This window comes from Ambystoma mexicanum, chromosome 1q, assembly GCF_040938575.1.
Source record: "Ambystoma mexicanum isolate Mex_15411 chromosome 1q, UKY_AmexF1_1, whole genome shotgun sequence".
Lineage (NCBI taxonomy): Eukaryota > Metazoa > Chordata > Amphibia > Caudata > Ambystomatidae > Ambystoma > Ambystoma mexicanum.
Genome location: NC_090922.1, coordinates 23,871,865 through 23,891,769, shown reverse-complemented (window position 1 = coordinate 23,891,769; position 19,905 = coordinate 23,871,865). Strand labels below are relative to the sequence as shown.

The 19,905-nt window shown below is 41.9% G+C and overlaps 1 protein-coding gene across 1 annotated transcript in view; it reads right to left on the bottom strand.

Annotated features, from left to right (window-relative positions):
* Positions 1–19,905, bottom strand: part of IGSF8 (immunoglobulin superfamily member 8) — a 395,119-nt gene that overhangs the window by 84,301 nt on the left and 290,913 nt on the right. The window contains exon 5 of the mRNA XM_069635441.1: positions 19,023–19,424. Within this exon, the coding sequence (XP_069491542.1) occupies positions 19,023–19,424 (402 nt within the window). The remainder of the gene's footprint in view (positions 1–19,022; positions 19,425–19,905) is intronic.

The following is a 19,905-nucleotide window of genomic DNA, read 5'->3' as shown; positions in this document are numbered from 1 at the left end:
TGTGACCTCAGACAGAATTAGGATAGTACAGGCACTTTAGTTGTGCAATACTTGATTTATAGGGAAGATACAATTATCCCCTGAACAGTCTGGTCCACATTTCATCCCAAGCAGTAGTTTGGAGGAGTAGATTCATCGTAATCTTGATGTTGGAAGAGTCCTTTGCTTTTATTTAGACAGAGCTGAAACATTTAAGTAACTCACCAGGTTCCCCTCCCCCCATACCCATACCGGTGTAGCTCCTTGTAAAAGCATTAATTGATGGTAAATTGGGGACAGCTATAATCGACTGTAATTGACTTTCAAAGAAACGTTATTAGAGATGTTATCTGCAAGGCATCACATGTTTAGGAAACTGAGCATTGATTGTCGGTACCAAAAATTGACACAGTTAAGTAAACCTATTTTAAGATAAAGAAAAAAAATACTCTCCACATTAGCAATTGTACTATTAGTTCTCTGACCCCTTCCGTCATAGACATACCTCCATTCTCCCAGCTCCATCCTGGCCAGAATATTTCCCCATTCTCAGAGAGAAAAAGGAGAACCAAGCTCAGAGGAGCTAGCTCGGATGAAGGGTCAGGACTTCTACTCTAAGCTGTTGATGTGTTATAGTATGTTGTGGTCATATGAAGGGAGATTCACAATGTATGAATCACAGGGTTGAAGTACTAAGAGTGAAGGACATACCACATTGATTATAATGACTTGTGCAGTGCGCAGCAGTAGCAGCAAGGCACACGTTACGAGTATTCACGATCGGCTAGAGTCCCTTTACTATTTTAAATTGATAGGGCTCAGTGCCCCTTAGGTCAACCAGGATGAGAGGCGTTACCCCCATTTAAACGGGACCTCGTGGCGCCGAGCCCCCCAGCAGTGTAATACTGAGCTGCAGTTCCTTGTTATAATCCCACTTCTGTTCAATTTCAGCCGTTTGTTATCTGCACATCACTATCTCAATGACAACCCCAACAAAGCCCTCGTTGACAGCTCAATATATACCTGCATTTAAGAAAACAAAACTTAAATACAATTAATAAACTGTTGATCCAGTCTATTCAGTTTCCAAGACGACTGCTTGTTTTCCACAAAAACAAATACATGTGTTCTGTGGAAGCATAAATGTAATGTACTCATGCATAATAGCAAGGTGCATGCCTGTGTCAAACAAAGACTAAACGCAGGGGTTATCATACATGCTAACCAAAACTGAAGGGTGATGGTTGTAAGATTTTGAATGAAGCAGAACCACAGGCATTGCTCCAGGGAACCCTCTATCTAGACCCTCACGCATGCTCCTTTGGAGTGTGTTTAAATTAAATGTTTAAAGTAGTAGAATAATTTACAGAGATCTCAAGTAATTTAGATGGCTCTATGTTCATTTATTGACATGCATTTTTTCAATGTTTTTTTTGCTGATTTTTTCTTTGAAAAAACCCATCGAAATGTCTTTTTTTCTTTTTGGGGGGTTAATCTAACACTATTCCTGACCCCACAACCCTTATATACCCTTCCCGACAGCCCCGTATTTTTTTCAATTTGATGTTTCAAGAAATAAAACTGCAAAAAACCTTGCGAAAAAATGCATGGCGATGAATGGATGTGGTACGAGTTAGATAGTCTTAGCTATAAAGCTTATATCACTTTAAATATAAGCATTTTTAGGCTTACATTCATGTAGAGTGCATCGGCCACTCGTACATTAAAGGAATTCAAAATGGCTGGAGTTAAAAGCTAAGATTTCCAGCACATCAATTGAAGGCCGTGCTCAGTTTGTAGAAATAGATGTAAATGATGAAGTAGTGACATTAGGGGAGTAATTTTTAGTTATTACTGCCCAATATTAGTTGGGCAGTAATTTTCCAACAGTTGTATTGGGGTTCTGCTTTCATCCTCAGCAGATATTTTCTATACAGATAACTTAATGAATGGCATAGCAAGCATGCTCTTCGACCGATAAAGTTAATTTATCCCAAAGGGCTTGTTGCACGTCAATTTACTAAAATTTCCTTGCTTTGACTTCACACAGTCAATGTTCACATTTCATGTGCTAATTAGTCCCCTTGCATATTTTCTTTTAAGACTAGTGCTCTTAGTACTAGCTACAGGGCACTTTCTAAAATTACATATCTGACGGCTGTTATTAAATCTTAACCGAAGAAACCGCTTGCACAAGACTAAGCAAATAAAAATACCCCAGAGATTTAGGCCCTACATTGAGGATTGAATGATGTACCAACTGTTCACTGTGTAAAAGGTCTCGTGCATGACTGCTTGGGAACCAACCCATTGGGCCTTCTTAGGTGCTCAGATGTTCAGTACACCTTTGGTGGTAATTCTGTTATTAGCACGTTTATTTGGTGGTAACAGAATTACCGTCAATTTTACTGCACAGGCAAATTCCGGGATTGAAGGTGAAGTGGAGGATTTGCATCAATCATTCAGTTCGAGGCAAGTCCTCCACTTCACTCACCACAATTTGCAGATTTACTACAGGAGAAAATTTGGCAAAATCCCCATGATGTCCTATGGACTCCAGTAATCAGGATTAATGTCACTTAATCACCACTCCTAATCCGGCAGTAAATCGGCTGGTGGCAACAGTAATTGAGTATGGCTATAATTACAGGGGAATGAGGGGGGGGGGGGAGGAATCACAAAATTACTTGTAAACTCATAATGAGGCCACTTACCTCGGGCTGCGATGTAATACAAATGCATCTAAGAGCAAACACTCACTTTGTAAAGAGAAACATGCAAAATAATATTCAGTTACTAGGAATGCAACTTCACACAACAAGACAGTACAAATAATATTGTGTGACATCGCTGGGATTGCAGGATTGCCACATTAAAATGACGAGAGTTAGCAGGGAGAAGAATAGTGATTAAATATGCATCATAGGTTCTCAGTAATGCAAAAACCATTTGGAAAGAGTTGCCCCGAATTAATAATCACTGAGCCACTTAAAAAGGAGGTAGCCCCAAATCATTGGGCCACATTATAAGTTTGGAGGTATTTTGGTGGTAAATCCACCAAAATAGTGTCAAATGGCATTATCATTATCGCCACCTGGTCCTGCGGGTTTAAAATAAGATTACAGGTGGTGATAGGCGACATAAATCCCCATTTGTTTGGAGTCCATAGTACTCCATGGAGATTTCAGCGGAATTACTTAAGCGGAATTACAGTTGGTGGTAATTCCACCAATTCTTCAGTTGTGTGTCGATAAGGTCAAGGATTTACCTCGAGCATTTTGCTGGAGGAAAATATTATACTTTACCGTCAAAGTTGCAGAACAGCTGTGCGGTAATGTGCCAGTAATGCTGTTACCACTGCATTATACCTGTTTTTTCCTGCACTGCCATACTCGTAATGATGCCCAGTGTGCCTTTTGAGAGTTTGCTCTCCATGTAGGTAGGTCGAATGAGTCATGATTATTTCAAACAATTAAAATATGTTACCATGCAAAATCACAGATGCTTACACAGAGGCAGCAGCATGTAGCTCCTGGCCCTCTCCAGCTATTGATTATATTGGATTATGAACACTAAGAAAAAGATTGAGGTAGCTGAAAACCCTATTCCAAAAAAGCCAAAATCAACATCAGGGATGGATGAAGTTCCTAGCACTCAGGACATTTACTCTCTACTTCTTAAAATGGCTCAGGACTTGGGAAAAATGGTCCAGGATGTGGGAGATGTTAAATCTTCAATGGATGATCTATCCAAAAAAGTATCCCATCTGGATAGTAGAATTACCATTCTCCTGGAAACAGGCTCAGCCTCTATGTCTTCAGAAATCACTGGAAGTTTCAGAGCTTATAACTCCCTGAAGGATGAAGTTCAAAAGGGAAGGGAGAAAAGCTTGGAATTGGATTTGAAGATAAGGAACAAAAATCTGAGACTTGTGGGAGTCGAGGAAAATGGAAATGAAGATCTATTGCATCTGGTTCTGGAAATTTTGAAATTCTGCTATGGCTGTGAACAAATAATCCCTGGAGATATAGACAATATCTATAGAGTGGGGAGAAACTCTGGCCCAAGAGCTAGACATATTTTGATCACTCTAATGAACTCTAGGACTAAAGAAGCCATTCTGGGAGCTGCAAGGAAGAAAGGAAACACCTACTTTAAAGGTAAACAAATATTTGTGTATCCTGACTACCCAAGAGAAACTTTGAAAATCAGGAAATCATTTAAAGAAGCCAAGGATCTGGCGAGACTGCTGGGAATAAAAACTTTCCTAAATAGGGCGAATCTGCTAACTTTGGCTCTACAAGATGGTGAAAGGAGCACATCTGACCCTAAAGAGGCCATAGCATGGCTGGAGCCATTGAAGGATAAGTGCACTTAGTGTTTTCTACTTTGTGCTTTAACATCACCATCATCAATTTTGAATAATTTTATTTTTTTAATTTTTGTTAAAAAAAAAATTCATTTAAACTCCACCTGATTGACTTTTAATAGTTAAAATGGCGCTGACTAGATAAAAACGTTAGACTTTTAGAACGATCTGATTTTTAAATGAATACTGACCTCCATGAATGGAATTCGAGGCTTTGTGTGCTGCGCCAAAGGAATTAGAGGAAAGCACCTTCTAACGTGCCTAATGCGTGTCCTCTACGTGCATTCAGGAAGTATGAAGCCCTAAACATGAAAGCGAACATAAATAAATCTGTCGGCTCGTGTCGGCACGCGAAGGATCTACAGCATGTCAGCGAGTGCTGCTGGGTTCCTGTACATGTCGGGTGGCTAAATCAGTGTGTGGCCGGATCAGAATGCACCCGCCCATCAGGTGAGACTTGTATATAGATCATTATAGCAGCGTAGTGTGCCTTATCCCCTCAATCAGGCTAGCCAGTGATGTTTGGAACAGAGGGTGGTTCTGAGCACAGCCTGTTCGCCGCTCACCGGTGCACCCATCTGAGAGGTTGGTGTGCCTGCACCATCTTCACACCAGCGAGGTGCTTCGGGTCCCGCAGCACAATACTGATGCGCTGAGACTCGGGACTGGGGATCCAAGGCTGCCACCTTGCTACTGCTTGCCCTAAAGCTCGAACTGCTGTTGGGACCTGTCTCCGCATTGTGCCTATCTAACTGTACCTGTACCGAGAGCCTGTTGGACTGCAGGCACCATGGATTGACAGTCCTGCCCACCCCTCTGTCCTCCTGAATGGTCTCTTTGTAAGTGCTGACTTATATGCTGTTGCACGCATTGCCCCACTTCTTTGCCTCATACACCACAAGCCTACTAACCTTGATGGCTTATCCATGGTCTTGTTGTAGTTTCTTGTGGGGGAATCTGACTGCGTGGTGCTCTCGGATATGAGTGGATTTCTGCGGGAGAGGTTTGGAGACTTGGGACTGCTTGTTGCCAGTGATTTCTGGTAATTTCATTTTGTTATGACTACAATTCTTTTGGAGATGGGCCTTTAATGAGCAGGAACAGTTATCTGACTTATATACACCCCTAATTCAGCCTTTGAGGTCAGTTCACGTGGTACGTCGGCCGGAGGATCATGGAGTCTTCTTTCCCGTAATTCAGGAATCACCTTTGGCGTCTACCATAAACGTTCCAAATTAAATGGAGATTACATGGCGTGAAATTGCAGGGGTAATCCAGTTGTTGCAGGGATTGTCTGCTTGACATTCATGAGGCAATGTAGATACCCCCAGTCTGGGGATGTGATAGCTGCTTTCCGGTGAAGAGTGAGCGTGTCGATTATAATTGTATAAGAGAGACAACCACTTCTTTATTGATATGTTCATATCTATATAGAGATTACTATCTATGAAGAGGTGGGGTCTTCAATTGATGTCAATGTCAATGCTGAAATGCTAAAATTCACACGAAGTCACCAATCTACTAATCATACATTACCTGGTTCTGCGCTCAAACATTTATCCGAAGGTTTTGTAACTTGGTGGCATTGTTGGTTGTTCATGTTACTGTTTATAGGTTATATCTTAAACGGTTTAGAAATTGCATATCACCCTTTTTATTAAGTTCCCAACATAGATGTCTTTAAGGTTATGCGATTATGATCTACAATGCCACAGTCTATACAATATCGCTAGCCAAGCAACATTAATGCCGGAGTCAGCAATGTCATTGCTGTATGTCTTCTCCGGAACGAATGCCTTTAATTTAGGTGTTTGCACGGTTAGAGTGTACATAGCTTTCCCGGTGTAGATTCCTATACAGTGGGGGTGGGGGCAATGCTGGCTCTTTCAACTCATGGTTCGTGTGGGCTGTCAAGTCATTGTGTGGGAGAGAGGATGATGGAAAGTGCAGGAAAAAAGGGGAGAGATATCTCCAGGATATTCCCCGCAATTATACATAAGAGTTAGATCTCAATGTAGTATATGTTATTCTAGCATTGCTATCCCTCAATGTGGAAACAAAAATTATGTGAAATGAAATATATCTTCTAATATAGACCGATAACCCTCCATGAGAATCTTGTTAACTAAGAGACCATCTCCCTTCAGCATACTTTCCACTCTCTCTCTCGTGATTTACCATTCTCATCTCCTTTCCCTGCGGCTTCCATCCATTTCCTTTGGTGGCTTTTGTTTTAACAATGGCCCTGCTGATTTACATCCATGTTATATGCGTAGAAGTATAAGCGGAAGTAATGTGGTAATGTAATATTCAACACAGTTAGTCATAGGCTATGCGTAATGTGTCTTTTCACAGCTAATGTTTTGAATGATTTATTAAGTATTTCTTGCATTTTTTAGACATAACTCTGGAATGTTTTTAATTATTTATGTTCTTTCTCACATTTATTCAATCACATGTTAGGTTCATTAATTCAAATATAGTCATTGCTATGTCTGCGCGGATGTACAGAAGAAACCTAATCATTCTGAGGTAGATGTTTAATGTATTGCTATATATAATATGGCATAGCTTGGAAACTGAAGATCAGTAGTGGTCTAATTGACTTTCATGTTGGTTCGGATATCGGGGTGAGGAGACTGCATGTGTCCACTACATGCACTACAATTGACTCTATTACTTAATTGCTGTATCTCGAATACACACTCAAGGATTCAGTTGATACTTGGATGTTGATAGGCTGGCCTAAAGGAAAGGGGTTGGGAATACCAGGTTTGAGTGGTGCTGTTAACAGCTGCTGTTTAGATGGGGGAATCGTGGTTGCATGAGTTTGATTTTGGCGATATACCACCAATGCTTCAGGTTTGTCCAATAGTTCAGAGTACACATTTTTTCCTATTGCCGAATATTGAAATACTTGTTGTATTTGTTAGTTTAAATGTGATTCTTGAAGGAGTCTATCGGCTGCTCCACAGAGGGTTGATAAAGTTTATTCAAATCCACGATACTGAAGTATGTGTACTTTTAGAGAAGGTGAGAGACAAATGTCATATAAACATAGGTTCTTTTAAAAAGATGAGCAATGTGGCAGTGGTTAATGAGTCTAGGGGAAATTGAAAAGACCAGATCAACAGGGACAGGCGGCATACTCTTTGATGTGATGTGGCTGAGCTATAATCCTTGGATATCCCAAATACTATGGTGGATTGGTATGACTATGTTGAGAGGATTTTAAATGTTGGCTGTTATGTTTGTTGATACTATATATCTATATGGTATAGTTGTGTTTCAAAGAATGGGTATGAAAGGAAATTCCTTATGGTTTGTGAAATTATGGTGTGTTTTTTGTGAGGGGTTGTATGAAATGGCGTTTATGGAAGGATGATGTTCATTTGGGACTCTGACCAGATTGAAATTTTGCGATGTGGTCAGTATGTCATAGGGCCTAGGATGGTCGTTAAGTCATTATATCTATTGGTCCGATTGAGGGGGGAGTGTCTTTACAGTGATTAATGAGTTCTGAATCTGATATAGATGTGGTGATGTTTGTCTAAGATATGGGTTTTTCGGCTGATTTAATATTAGTGTAAAATGTTCATTAGTTCATAGGAGAGGTGTCCAGGACACTGGACTGGTTAAAATGTTATACTTAGTTTGTAAAATATTTCTGTTGTTGCTGACTTGCTTCTATTTCAGAAAGGGGGGGGTCAGGTTCACATCCGATTGTCGCTTGTTTGGGTTTCTACGTTTGACTGAGGCGCTTTTCATTGAAAACTTTGACATGAACAGTGGGGTGAGGAAGATGGCCAGTGACTTACGTGTGGTTACATGGAACGTTAATGGATTAAACAATTACAAAAAAGGATGAAGGTTATGACCTACTTAAGAGATTTGAAAAGTGATATTTGTTTTATTCAAGAAACCTGTCATGACTACGGGGTTCCCTCTCAAAAGAAATTCCAAAATTTCCTGGGTGGCCGCTTACAAGTCCTGGTCAAGGAATAGGTAGGGTGGGGCTCTTCCTCATCAACCAACATGGCCGCCTGATGTTACACCACTAGATTGGGCAAGTGGTCTAGTTTTCTGTCACTCTGGAGTACTTAAGCCCCTCCCCCTTGTTCAAACGCGCTTCGCGTCTTCAGCTGTGTCAGCGGACGCTTACCGCGGTTCATCCCTCTGACAGGAATTCCTCAGTTTCCCTTGTAATCCATAGATACCCTCTCTGTAGTGCCATGGTCATTGTTTTCCTGTTCCATTCCGCGGCAACAATTCTGTGAACTCTGTGTGGAGTTGCGTTCGTCAGTGTGTGAGCTGGCGGAAACGCATTTCCTTTTGGTGTTTGGTTGTGAGGAGATTTTCGAGGCACTCATTCCTGTTCGGTCTCCTTCCACAGCAAGTATTCGTTACCCATTATTTTTTTTCCCTGTCACAGTTTAGGTTCACTAATTCCACACATTAAGGAACATAAAACGTTTAGGGTTGTGCACATTCGGTTTTAGACACAGTAAGGTTTTTTCTTGTAAGTAGTTTGTTGCAATACCATTCCTGACTGGGTATATTTTAGGAGTAGCACCTTTGAGATATTTTTAGGATTTCCAGAGAACAACCCTTCCTCTTCAGTCACGGTTGTGTTGTTGAAAATAGGTTATTCTCTTTCACCCTCACCATAGGCATTTATTTAAAACCGAAAATTCATATTGGGCAGTCTATCTTCCCTAGTTTTGACCCTTCTTCAGAACATGCACCCCTGCACAGAAACAGGATGGAGAGCTAACCAAATCACCAACTAAGGTAACGGAACTACACAGTTTTTAGGATTTTAACCTTTTAATATTTTCACTACATTAGAACTCTTTTCGTTCATTTCGTGTGGTAATTTGTTTTTGTGGTATAGAAAGAGAGTTCAGTTGGGGTAGTGAACAAAAGATAACTGCGCACCCTGAGAAGTTCAGAATATCACGTGGTGTCCCTGAGGAGTCTAAGGTAAGCGTTACAGAACGCGAAGCCGACATAAAAAAAAAATACTCCGCCTGGGCATCATGGGAACTTCTGAGGTAGACCAGTTAGCTCAACTATTGGGAGAACTTAGAGCTGAAGTCCATGCAGCCCGGACCGAAACCGGTGCTCTTAGAAGGGAACTGGGAATCAATAGGGAACGAACTGAAGAATTGGCTCGCCAGTTATTACAGAATCAGGCGGGACAGGTTCCCCTTCCCCAAAGTAATGCCCAAGCTTCCTCATCAACATCGCCCTCAGTTCCAGTCCAAGTGGTGATTCCAGGGAATATTCCCTTGGCCCCTCCCGAAAGATTCACGGGGGACTCAAAAAGGTTTGCAGTGTTTTTAAATCAGTGCAGACTACATTTTTTGTGCAGACCTGGCGTGTTCTCCACTGACCAATCAAAGGTTGCCTTTGTGTTGTCTTATTTAGGTGGTCATGCAGCCGATTGGTCCATTCCTTTGGTTAATCGGGATGATCCTGTGTTACAGAACTTTTCAAAATTCCAACGAGAGTTAGAGAAACTGTTTGCTCGCCATTCACAAGGTCAGGCATTGGACAATGAGTTACTGTCACTTAAGCAGGGCAATCAGGAGCTGCTAGCATATGTAGCCACTTTTAATCGATTAGTGGCAGAAACAAATTGGCCTACAGAAAAGAGAGTGACGTTGTTTTATCGTGGTCTGCGCAATGAGCTGAAGGATGTTCTCGCTCAAGTTGTCAATCCGCCTGAATGTCTCACAGAATTCATAGATCTGACGATTCAGTTGGATCATCGTCTTCAGGATAGGAGGACGGATCGAGCTCGTCAGGACAGTCGACCCTTTGTAGTCCGTCCAAGAGAACCAGTGTCGAAGTCAGGATTGGATGTTCCCAATGAACCCATGCAGTTGGGCGGAATTCGAGGCCCTATTTCCCAAGCAGAAAGAGAGAAGAGACGACAACTACAGTTGTGTTTGTATTGTGGCAAGGCCGGTCACTTTTTAAAGGATTGTCCAGTAAAACCTTCACGGAAGCCTTTAGGAGGAATTAATCCGGATAAAAAAAGAACAGACGGCGGAAAACTCCAGTGCCCGACAAGTCTAGAGGTCCGCTTGTCGAGCATGGAAAAGGTTGCAGCGACCTCACACTTTGTGTGTCCTATCGTCCTTTCTTGCCAGAAGATCCCCACAGAGAGGCATGCATTAGTTGCATACATAGACTGTGGGGCCATTGGCAACTACATGGATCAACATCTGGCTAGTAAATTGGGATTCCCTTTGAGGAATAAGTTGGAAGCTGAAAATGTTTCCGGGGTGGATGGCACACCTTTGGTGTCAGGCCCCGTAACCCAGTGCACTGACCCCCTCATGATGCTTTGCCAGGAAGGACACAGGGAGAGGATTTCTTTTGACCTGATTCAAGCTCCTCAATTCCAGATCATCTTGGGAATACCTTGGTTGGAGAAGCATAACCGTGTGATCGATTGGTGTTCTCGGACATTGACGTTTAACTCCAAATGTCGGAGTATGTGTTTTTCTGCAGAAGGTTCGAAAAACGCCAGGCAGTTTGAGATAACAAGCAACACCACTTTAGGTCTCATCGGTTCGTTACCAATAGAATACAAAAGATTCCAGGCTACTTTTCAAGAAGAACGGCAGGCGGAAATTTTGCCCCCGCACAGACCCTATGACTGTCAAATCGATCTCATTCCAGGGGCTCAGCTTCCTTGCAGCAGAATTTATGCCCTCACTGAAAAAGAAAACGCGCATCTGAAGTCTTATCTAGATCAATACCTGGCCAATGGGTTTATTAGACCGTCCAAGTCACCGGTGGCATCTCCTCTTTTTTTTGTGCCCAAGAAGGAAGGGGATTTGCGAACCTGCATAGATTACAGAGCACTGAATCAAATCACTGTGAAGAACCGCTATCCTCTTCCCCTTATTTCGACTTTGCTGGATCAGGTGAAGCAGGCACGAATATTCACCAAGCTTGATCTTAGAGGTGCCTATCATCTCATTCGCATTAAGAAAGGTGAGGAGTGGAAAACCGCTTTTCGAACACGATTCGGGCTCTTCGAGTATCAAGTCATGCCCTTTGGGCTTTGCAATGCTCCTGCTGCCTTTCAGTCCTTTATGAATGATATCTTTAGAGAACTACTGGACATCTGTGTGGTGGTCTATGTGGATGACATTCTAATTTTCTCTGCGAACCTGGCGGATCATGTTAAGCACGTCACATCGGTGCTTCAAAGGCTCCAAGAAAATTCTCTGTATGTGAAATTGGAGAAGTGTAATTTCCATGTCCCCGAAATTGAATTCTTGGGGTTCATTCTATCTTCAAGTGGAATCAAAATGGATAACAGAAAAGTTGATGCCATCCTGTCTTGGCCTGCTCCAACTTCTGTCAAAGGAATCCAGAGTTTTCTGGGATTTGCAAATTTCTATAGGCGGTTTATTTCTAATTTCTCTCGCCTAGCTCATCCTATCACCTCCCTACTTAGAAAAAACAGGAAATTTGAATGGACTAATGAAGCTGATGAGGCATTTAAGAAACTAAAGGAACAATTTACTGCTGCACCTGTTCTACAACATCCGAGACCTGATCTCCCGTTTGTGGTTGAAACCGATGCTTCAAATGTAGCAATGGGAGCTGTGTTGTCTCAGCGTGATCCTGGCACCCAAGAAATGCACCCAGTAGCCTTCTGGTCTAAAAAATTCTCCGCTGCAGAATTGAATTACACCATTACAGATAAGGAGTTTTTGGCTATAATTTGTGCCTTGAAGGAATGGAGACATCACTTGCTGGGCGCACGACACACTGTGACCATCTTCACCGACCATCGGAACTTGCAATACTTACGCTCTGCACGGGCACAATCTTCAAGACAGTTACGATGGGCTCTCTTTCTCGCTGTGTATGATTTTGTTATCACCTTCAGACCAGGAGTGCGAAATGGAAAGGCGGATGCCTTGTAACGAATGGGTAACGGGGAAGAAGCCTATGTGCCGGTGAATCCTGTGGAGATAATTTCTGGAGAAAAAATCCTGGGAGTAATGAACACGACAGACTCTGCCCTTGAAGAATTAAAAAAGGAAATTCAAAACCACCTCACACAGGATGAATTGTTGAACTGGGAATCCAGAGGAGAAGGCTTTACTGTGCAGGAGGGCCTTCCCTTTTATCAGGAACGGTTGTACTTGCCCACGCCACAACTGCAAGAAAAAGTGGTTACCAACTACCATGACGCTCTTTTGGAAGGTCACCCCGGAATCAAAAAGACCATGGAGAAGGTTAAGAGGTCATATTGGTGGCCTACTTGGAGAAAAGATATCATTCAGCATTTGAAAACTTGTGGTAACTGCGCTCAAAACAAGAATAAAAAAAAAAAACCTGCTGGCTTGCTTCTGCCGTTGAATGTGCCACCAACCCCTTGGCACACCATCTCCATGGACTTCATCACAGATTTGCCTCCTTGTGAAGGGTTTGACACGATCATGGTGGTGGTGGAGGACTTGTTCTCCAAGATGGCACATTTTATAGCATTGAAAGGATTACCATCAGCCTCAGTGCTGGCAAAAACCTTTTTGGAGAATATTGTGAAGCTGCATGGCTTTCCTACGGTGATAATTTCTGATCGAGGAAGCCAATTTGTCTCCAAGTTTTGGAGAAAATGTTGTGAATTGGCTAAAATCGATGTACGTTTGTCCACCAGTCATCATCCCCAAACTGACGGTCAAACTGAGCGAACCAATCAAACCTTGGAGCAGTACCTTAGATGTATGTTACATCAACTAGAAGACACCTGGCTGAACGTTTTGTGGATAACTGAATATGCATATAACAATTCTGTCCATTCCTCCACTGGTTTGAGTCCTTTTTACACCTTGCATGGTCGACATCCACGTACCTCAGTTTACGATCCACCGGAACCGTTAGAAATGCCAGCAGTAAAATCTCTGCATGAAAAAATCACCACTGCCATAGCTCAAGCTCGAGAACAATTATCTGTGGCTAAAGAATCCCAGAAGAAATTTGCTGATGACAAAAGATGTGTTGCACGAGAGTATGAAGTGGGAAATTTGGTTTGGTTAGCCACTCGAAATCTGACCTTGAAGGGATCTAGAAAATTACTTCCCCGCTTCCTGGGACCTTTTGCTATTGAAAAAATCATCAATCCTGTGGCCATGAAGCTAACCCTTCCAAAAACCATGAAAATCCATTCAGTATTTCACGTATCTCTTTTAAAACCTGTTAATCCAAACACACGAATTTCCGAAGCACCAGCCCCTGTAGTTGTAGATAATGACCAACAAGAATATGAAGTCAAGGCCATCTTAGATTCTAAGATTGTGCGTAATAAGCTATTCTACTTAGTGGATTGGAAGGGTTATGGCCCTCAAGACAGAACTTGGGAACCATGCGAGAATGTTCATGCCCCTAGGTTACTCAGAACCTTTCACCGCAACCAACCGTCCAAACCAGGGAGGGGGGAATTCAGTTTAGGAGGGGCCTTGGGGGGGAATACTGTCATGACTACGGGGTTCCCTCTCAAAAGAAATTCCAAAATTTCCTGGGTGGCCGCTTACAAGTCCTGGTCAAGGAATAGGTAGGGTGGGGCTCTTCCTCATCAACCAACATGGCCGCCTGATGTTACACCACTAGATTGGGCAAGCGGTCTAGTTTTCTGTCACTCTGGAGTACTTAAGCCCCTCCCCCTTGTTCAACGGCGCTTCGCGTCTTCAGCTGTGTCAGCGGACGCTTACCGCGGTTCATCCCTCTGACAGGAATTCCTCAGTTTCCCTTGTAATCCATAGATACCCTCTCTGTAGTGCCATGGTCATTGTTTTCCTGTTCCATTCCGCGGCAACAATTCTGTGAACTCTGTGTGGAGTTGCGTTCGTCAGTGTGTGAGCTGGCGGAAACGCATTTCCTTTTGGTGTTTGGTTGTGAGGAGATTTTCGAGGCACTCATTCCTGTTCGGTCTCCTTCCACAGCAAGTATTCGTTACCCATTTTTTTTTTCCCTGTCACAGTTTAGGTACACTAATTCCACACATTAAGGAACATAAAACGTTTAGGGTTGTGCACATTCGGTTTTAGACACAGTAAGGTTTTTTCTTGTAAGTAGTTTGTTGCAATACCATTCCTGACTGGGTATATTTTAGGAGTAGCACCTTTGAGATATTTTTAGGATTTCCAGAGAACAACCCTTCCTCTTCAGTCACGGTTGTGTTGTTGAAAATAGGTTATTCTCTTTCACCCTCACCATAGGCATTTATTTAAAACCGAAAATTCATATTGGGCAGTCTATCTTCCCTAGTTTTGACCCTTCTTCAGAACATGCACCCCTGCACAGAAACAGGATGGAGAGCTAACCAAATCACCAACTAAGGTAACGGAACTACACAGTTTTTAGGATTTTAACCTTTTAATATTTTCACTACATTAGAACTCTTTTCATTCATTTCGTGTGGTAATTTGTTTTTGTGGTATAGAAAGAGAGTTCAGTTGGGGTAGTGAACAAAAGATAACTGCGCACCCTGAGAAGTTCAGAATATCACGTGGTGTCCCTGAGGAGTCTAAGGTAAGCGTTACAAAACCCATCTTCTTAAAGATGAAATTGGAATCCTTAAGAAGGGTTGGGTTGGGAGGGTCTATGGCTCCTCCTTCTCCACGAGGTCAAGAGGAGTAGCTATATTGATTCGGAGAAATTTGCCAATAAAGGTATTGCTGAATTGTCAGATCGAGAAGGAAGAATTGTGGCACTACTGGTTAATATCCAGGGTTGTATTGTGGCTTTGTGTAATATTCATGCCCCATCTGTAGATGATGGGTCATTCTATAGGAAAGTAGCTCAATCATTGCAAGATTTAGGTACGGATATTATTCTAGGTGGTGATTTTAATACTGTTTTAAATAAAGATTTGGATAGAAGTGTATCAGTGAAGGGTAAGCAGACTGATTGTCACTATCCATCTCTGAAACACCTGCTTAGAATCATAGAGCAAGTGAAATTGGTTCTATTCTTCTGACTGATCACGCACATGTAACAATGTGTATTAAAATGGTTTGTGATGAACTGAGACAATCTAATTGGAGAATGAATACTGCAGTCTTACAAATGGAGGAGGAAGTGCAAAAAATGAGGACCGAAATTGAATTTTACATATCTGAAAATCACACGGTGATTTGAGACCAGAGATTGTATGGGAAGCCTCAAGTGTACCATGCGTGGCTATTTGATTAATTTAACGTCTGGTTTAAATAAGAAACATGTTACTAGACAGGAGGAACTGGAAATGAGAATTAGTGACTTGTCTAAGAGGACAATGGCAGATCCCGTGACTTGGTTGGTATGGCCGAACTGTTGAAATTGAAAAGGGAACTGAAGAATATAATTGAGGAGCGGACGGAACGGAAATACCACAACTTGAAGTGTGTGTATTTTGAGAAAAGAGAGAAATGTGACCGATGGCTAGCCTACAGGCTAAAGAAGAGAGAATCGGAACGTTCTATTGCGTCGATTCAAAATAATGATGGACGAATCACCTTCCTTCCGGAATAGATCAACAACTTCTTTCGGGACTATTATGTTGATTTATACTGGAATGAATTCGATAGGAATATTGGGGGTGTTGACTTTCTTGAGAAAGTGAATGTTTCCAGACTTTCTGACGATGATTCTCAGCTACAAGAGGCAGAGTTGACACTGGATGAGATCAAGGGAGCTATTAATCGATTGAATGTGGGAAAGTCGCCAGGGCCTGATGGCTTTCCAGTAGAGTTCTAAAAGTTGTTACCAGACTCGGCCCTTGAATTGCTAATGGATGTATATGTGGCTTCTTTGGCAAATGTTCTCTTACCGACATCTACAAGACACGCAACGATTTCTGTTTTTCCTAAGAAGGGGAAAGATGAGACACTTCCAGCGAGTTATAGGCTGATTAGTCTTTATAAACACGGATAATAAGATTCTGGCAAAGGTCTTGGCTATTAGACTGGAAAATGTTCTTCCGGTCTTGATCAATGAGAATCAATCGGGATTTGTGAAGGGTAGGAAGACATCTAGTAATATTAGAAGGCTGTTTCATACGATCGATAAAGCAACTGATCCGTTGGACGGCGCTGCTGTTTTCTCTTTGGATGCAGAGAAGGCATTGGATCGAGTGGATTGGGAATTCCTCTTTTTGGTCCTTGAAAAAAATGGGATTTGGGGTAAAATACAGGTCATGGGTTAAGCTACTATATTAAGACCCTACAGCTGAGGTTAACACCAATGATAGACGCTCAGCTTCTTTTAAATTGGAAAGAGGGACAAGACAGGGGTGTCCTCTTTCCCCTTTGCTATTTGTTATTGCGATTGAGCCCCTGGCAGCTATGATTAGAGATGATCCCTATATAAAAGGATTGACATGTTGGGGAAGACAACAAAAAGTATGGTTATTTGCTGATGACATTCTTCTGGTTCTCCGAGACTTGGAACAGTCATTACCGATTCTAATGGAAATTTTGAGATTATTTAAAGCCATCTCGGGATATAAAGTGAATTGGACAAAGTCGGAGATGATGCCCCTGGTACCTTGCTGTAATAAACGTTATGTGACTGGTCTACGGTCTAGATGGTGCCCAGATAAAATGAAGTATCTTGGTATCTGGATAACTCCAAAGATCAGTGATTTGGTGAAGGTGAACATGAATACGATATGTAAGGATTTTCAAGATGATCTGGAATGTTGGAGTTTATTAAATCTTTCATTATGGGGGAAGGTTAATGCTTTAAAGATGGTATCGACCCCCAGGATCAATTACATCTGGAGTATGATCCCACTAAATATTGATACTCATTAATGGAAGGAATTGGACAGACATATTCAAGGTTTTCTATGGGACAAGAAACCAACCAGATTAAGCTTATGGAAACTACAATTACCACTGGAGAAGGGTGGACTGGGAGTGCAGAACTTTAGAGCCTATCACCTTTCCTTCACTTGTGATTTTATAATTGATTTCTTGGCACCGATACCTGATGAATGGGCTGCGGCGGAAGCAAGTAGTAATGGTCCTCTGTCACCAAAAGCCTTAGCGACTACAGAATCAAGAGCGAGAAGTATGAAGGACCCATTGACTGTCTGTCTGAAAAACTCCTGGAAGAAGTTGAATGATTTGCTGGGTGTGGATGCATGTAGAGATCCTGGTGCATCATTATGGTTGAATCCGTCTATTAGATTTGAAAATAAGACACTATTCTGGGCAGATTGGTTTTTGGGTGGTGTGAGTTGGATTGATGATCTATTTAAGGAGGGGAAATGGATGAGTGCTAGAGAGCTACAGCAACAATTTCATATTGAAAATTTCAGGTTTTCAGATTACAGGAAATTGAAGATTGCGGTTGGTGAGATTAATTTTCAGGCAAGGTTAAATCTGGATTTTTTTTACGAGAAAGTCGTTGGTGGGTGAAGGTGGTTTAGCTAGCTGGGTGTACAAACAAATAGAAAATGAATACAAAGACAATGTTCAGCTCAGAGATGAGTGGAGTCGAAGAATTGGTTCTGACATTACAGTGGAGACATGGACAAGGATGTGTGCTAATGTCAAATTTTGTTCCCTGGGTTTGACTGAGAGAACGAGACAAATAAAGATACTAAACAGGGTTTATTGGACACCTGACAGATTATGGAAGCGAGGTTTGAAAGATGACTCGGAGTGTTGGGCATGTGCTCATGAAACTGGTACATTGGAACATATGATGTAGGATTGCAGGAAAGTGCGTGAATTTTGGGATGATATTGGTGTGACCATGGAAAAGGTCTGGGAATCGATGGGTTTTGATTTTGAGACATTAATACTGGGAAATGATGCTACCTTGGAAATGCTCACTCAAAGCCAAAAGAAGTGGTTATTTGGGGGAGCCATGATGGGAAAAAAAATCATCCTTACGAATTGGAAATCTGACATCTCTATAAAGGAGGAGGACTGGTTGAAAGAAATGCTTGATCTGGCGGATGTGGAAAAATGTATATATAGGAAACAAGGCAAGAATGGGTTGTTTATGAAGATTTGGGGTAAATTTCTGACATTGTATTGAATCTGACAATTACATATTACATGATGTGTACCTGGTGTATATGAGGGGGAGGGGGTGTATTTATGTGTTTTGTAATTATGTATATAGTTTTTGCTACAAATTTCTTTGCCATTTCATGTTTTGTTGTTATAAGTAAAATGAAAATAAAAATGGAAAAAAAAACATGGGCTACCTTATCGATCAGATTGCAGAATTTAAGTCTGCCTGCATGACGCACAAAGCTCTCACGTAACCCTCATTCCTCACATAGAAAATGGTATTACTCAGTTAATGTCTTGCACTCACTTTAGCACAATCAAGCACTGTAGCAAACTGCAGAACATTCTTGTAGAAGAAATTGGCAATAGTTTCGAACAAAAAAAATCCTTCACCTATGGAAATGCACTTTTATCTTGCATACATAATGCAAACGAAGAAAAGCTTCTTAGTAAAGGAATTAATACTTCTGGAACTTTCTGAAGACGTTTTATGTTTTTATGCTTTTCTCAATTACGGTTTAGCATCAAGTATCCTTACACAGTTATAGTTGCATGTTCAGGCATGGTTAAACACTCAAATGAAATAAAAGAATTAACCAGGCATTTTTCAGGTAAGACATGTTGGTACGTACCGAGTGCATACGGATACACATGAAGAAGGTTGGATTTGCCAGATGCCGCGCTGTACCAGCTCCGGTCTGGATACTGGATCCAGGCAGTGGCAGTGCAATGATATGTTCCATCGTCGGAATGCTGAATGCCATGGATCCGCAGCCTGTAGCAGAGCACTCCCACCTTGTCGGTGCTCACATCCCCTTCAGGGTTCCTGCTGCCCAGCTCCGCTACGCCGTCTCTGTTCAGCGAAGCCAACAATTTAGCAGGCGGTTTTGGTTCACCATCCAGCTCGGCCCACCAGCTCACTGCTATGCGCGCATTTTGAGTGGTTTCAATTGAGATGTTGCACAGAAGCTCAGCGGTGTCACCACGGTAGATGGAATAAGGTGCCATCCAAGCATAGGCCTGAACCATCACAGCTGCAAAGAAGGAAAAGCAGGCCCTTGTCAAAAAATGCATTCTATATGAAGGAAATGAGTGTTACTTCATTCATGCCATTTTTATCTCCATTTGAGCACATTTTTCATAATTCCTGTGTGTCAAAATGGCTTTGTCCTAAGGGTAGTCGTGTCCTACCAGAACTGGATTTGTATAATGCAAAGATGCCTATCTTCTTGGATGGCCATCATTATATAGCTTGTGGGACTGTGCCGATTTGTTAGGCTACGTCCCACATCCTGCACACAGCCAGTCCACGAAGGGGAAAAGTCCTGATTTTACTTCTCTGATACAGGGTCAGCTCTTCCCAGCCTTTGCAGTGCTCGTGCTCACACTGTGTGATATTTCAAGTAAAGGACAGCGGAGACAAAGCATCTACGCCGAGTTTTATGAAATATTTTAAACACATTGCTTTGTGGTAGGGTGGGCACTATAATGGGAGACTTTAGAGGTTGAAGGCTG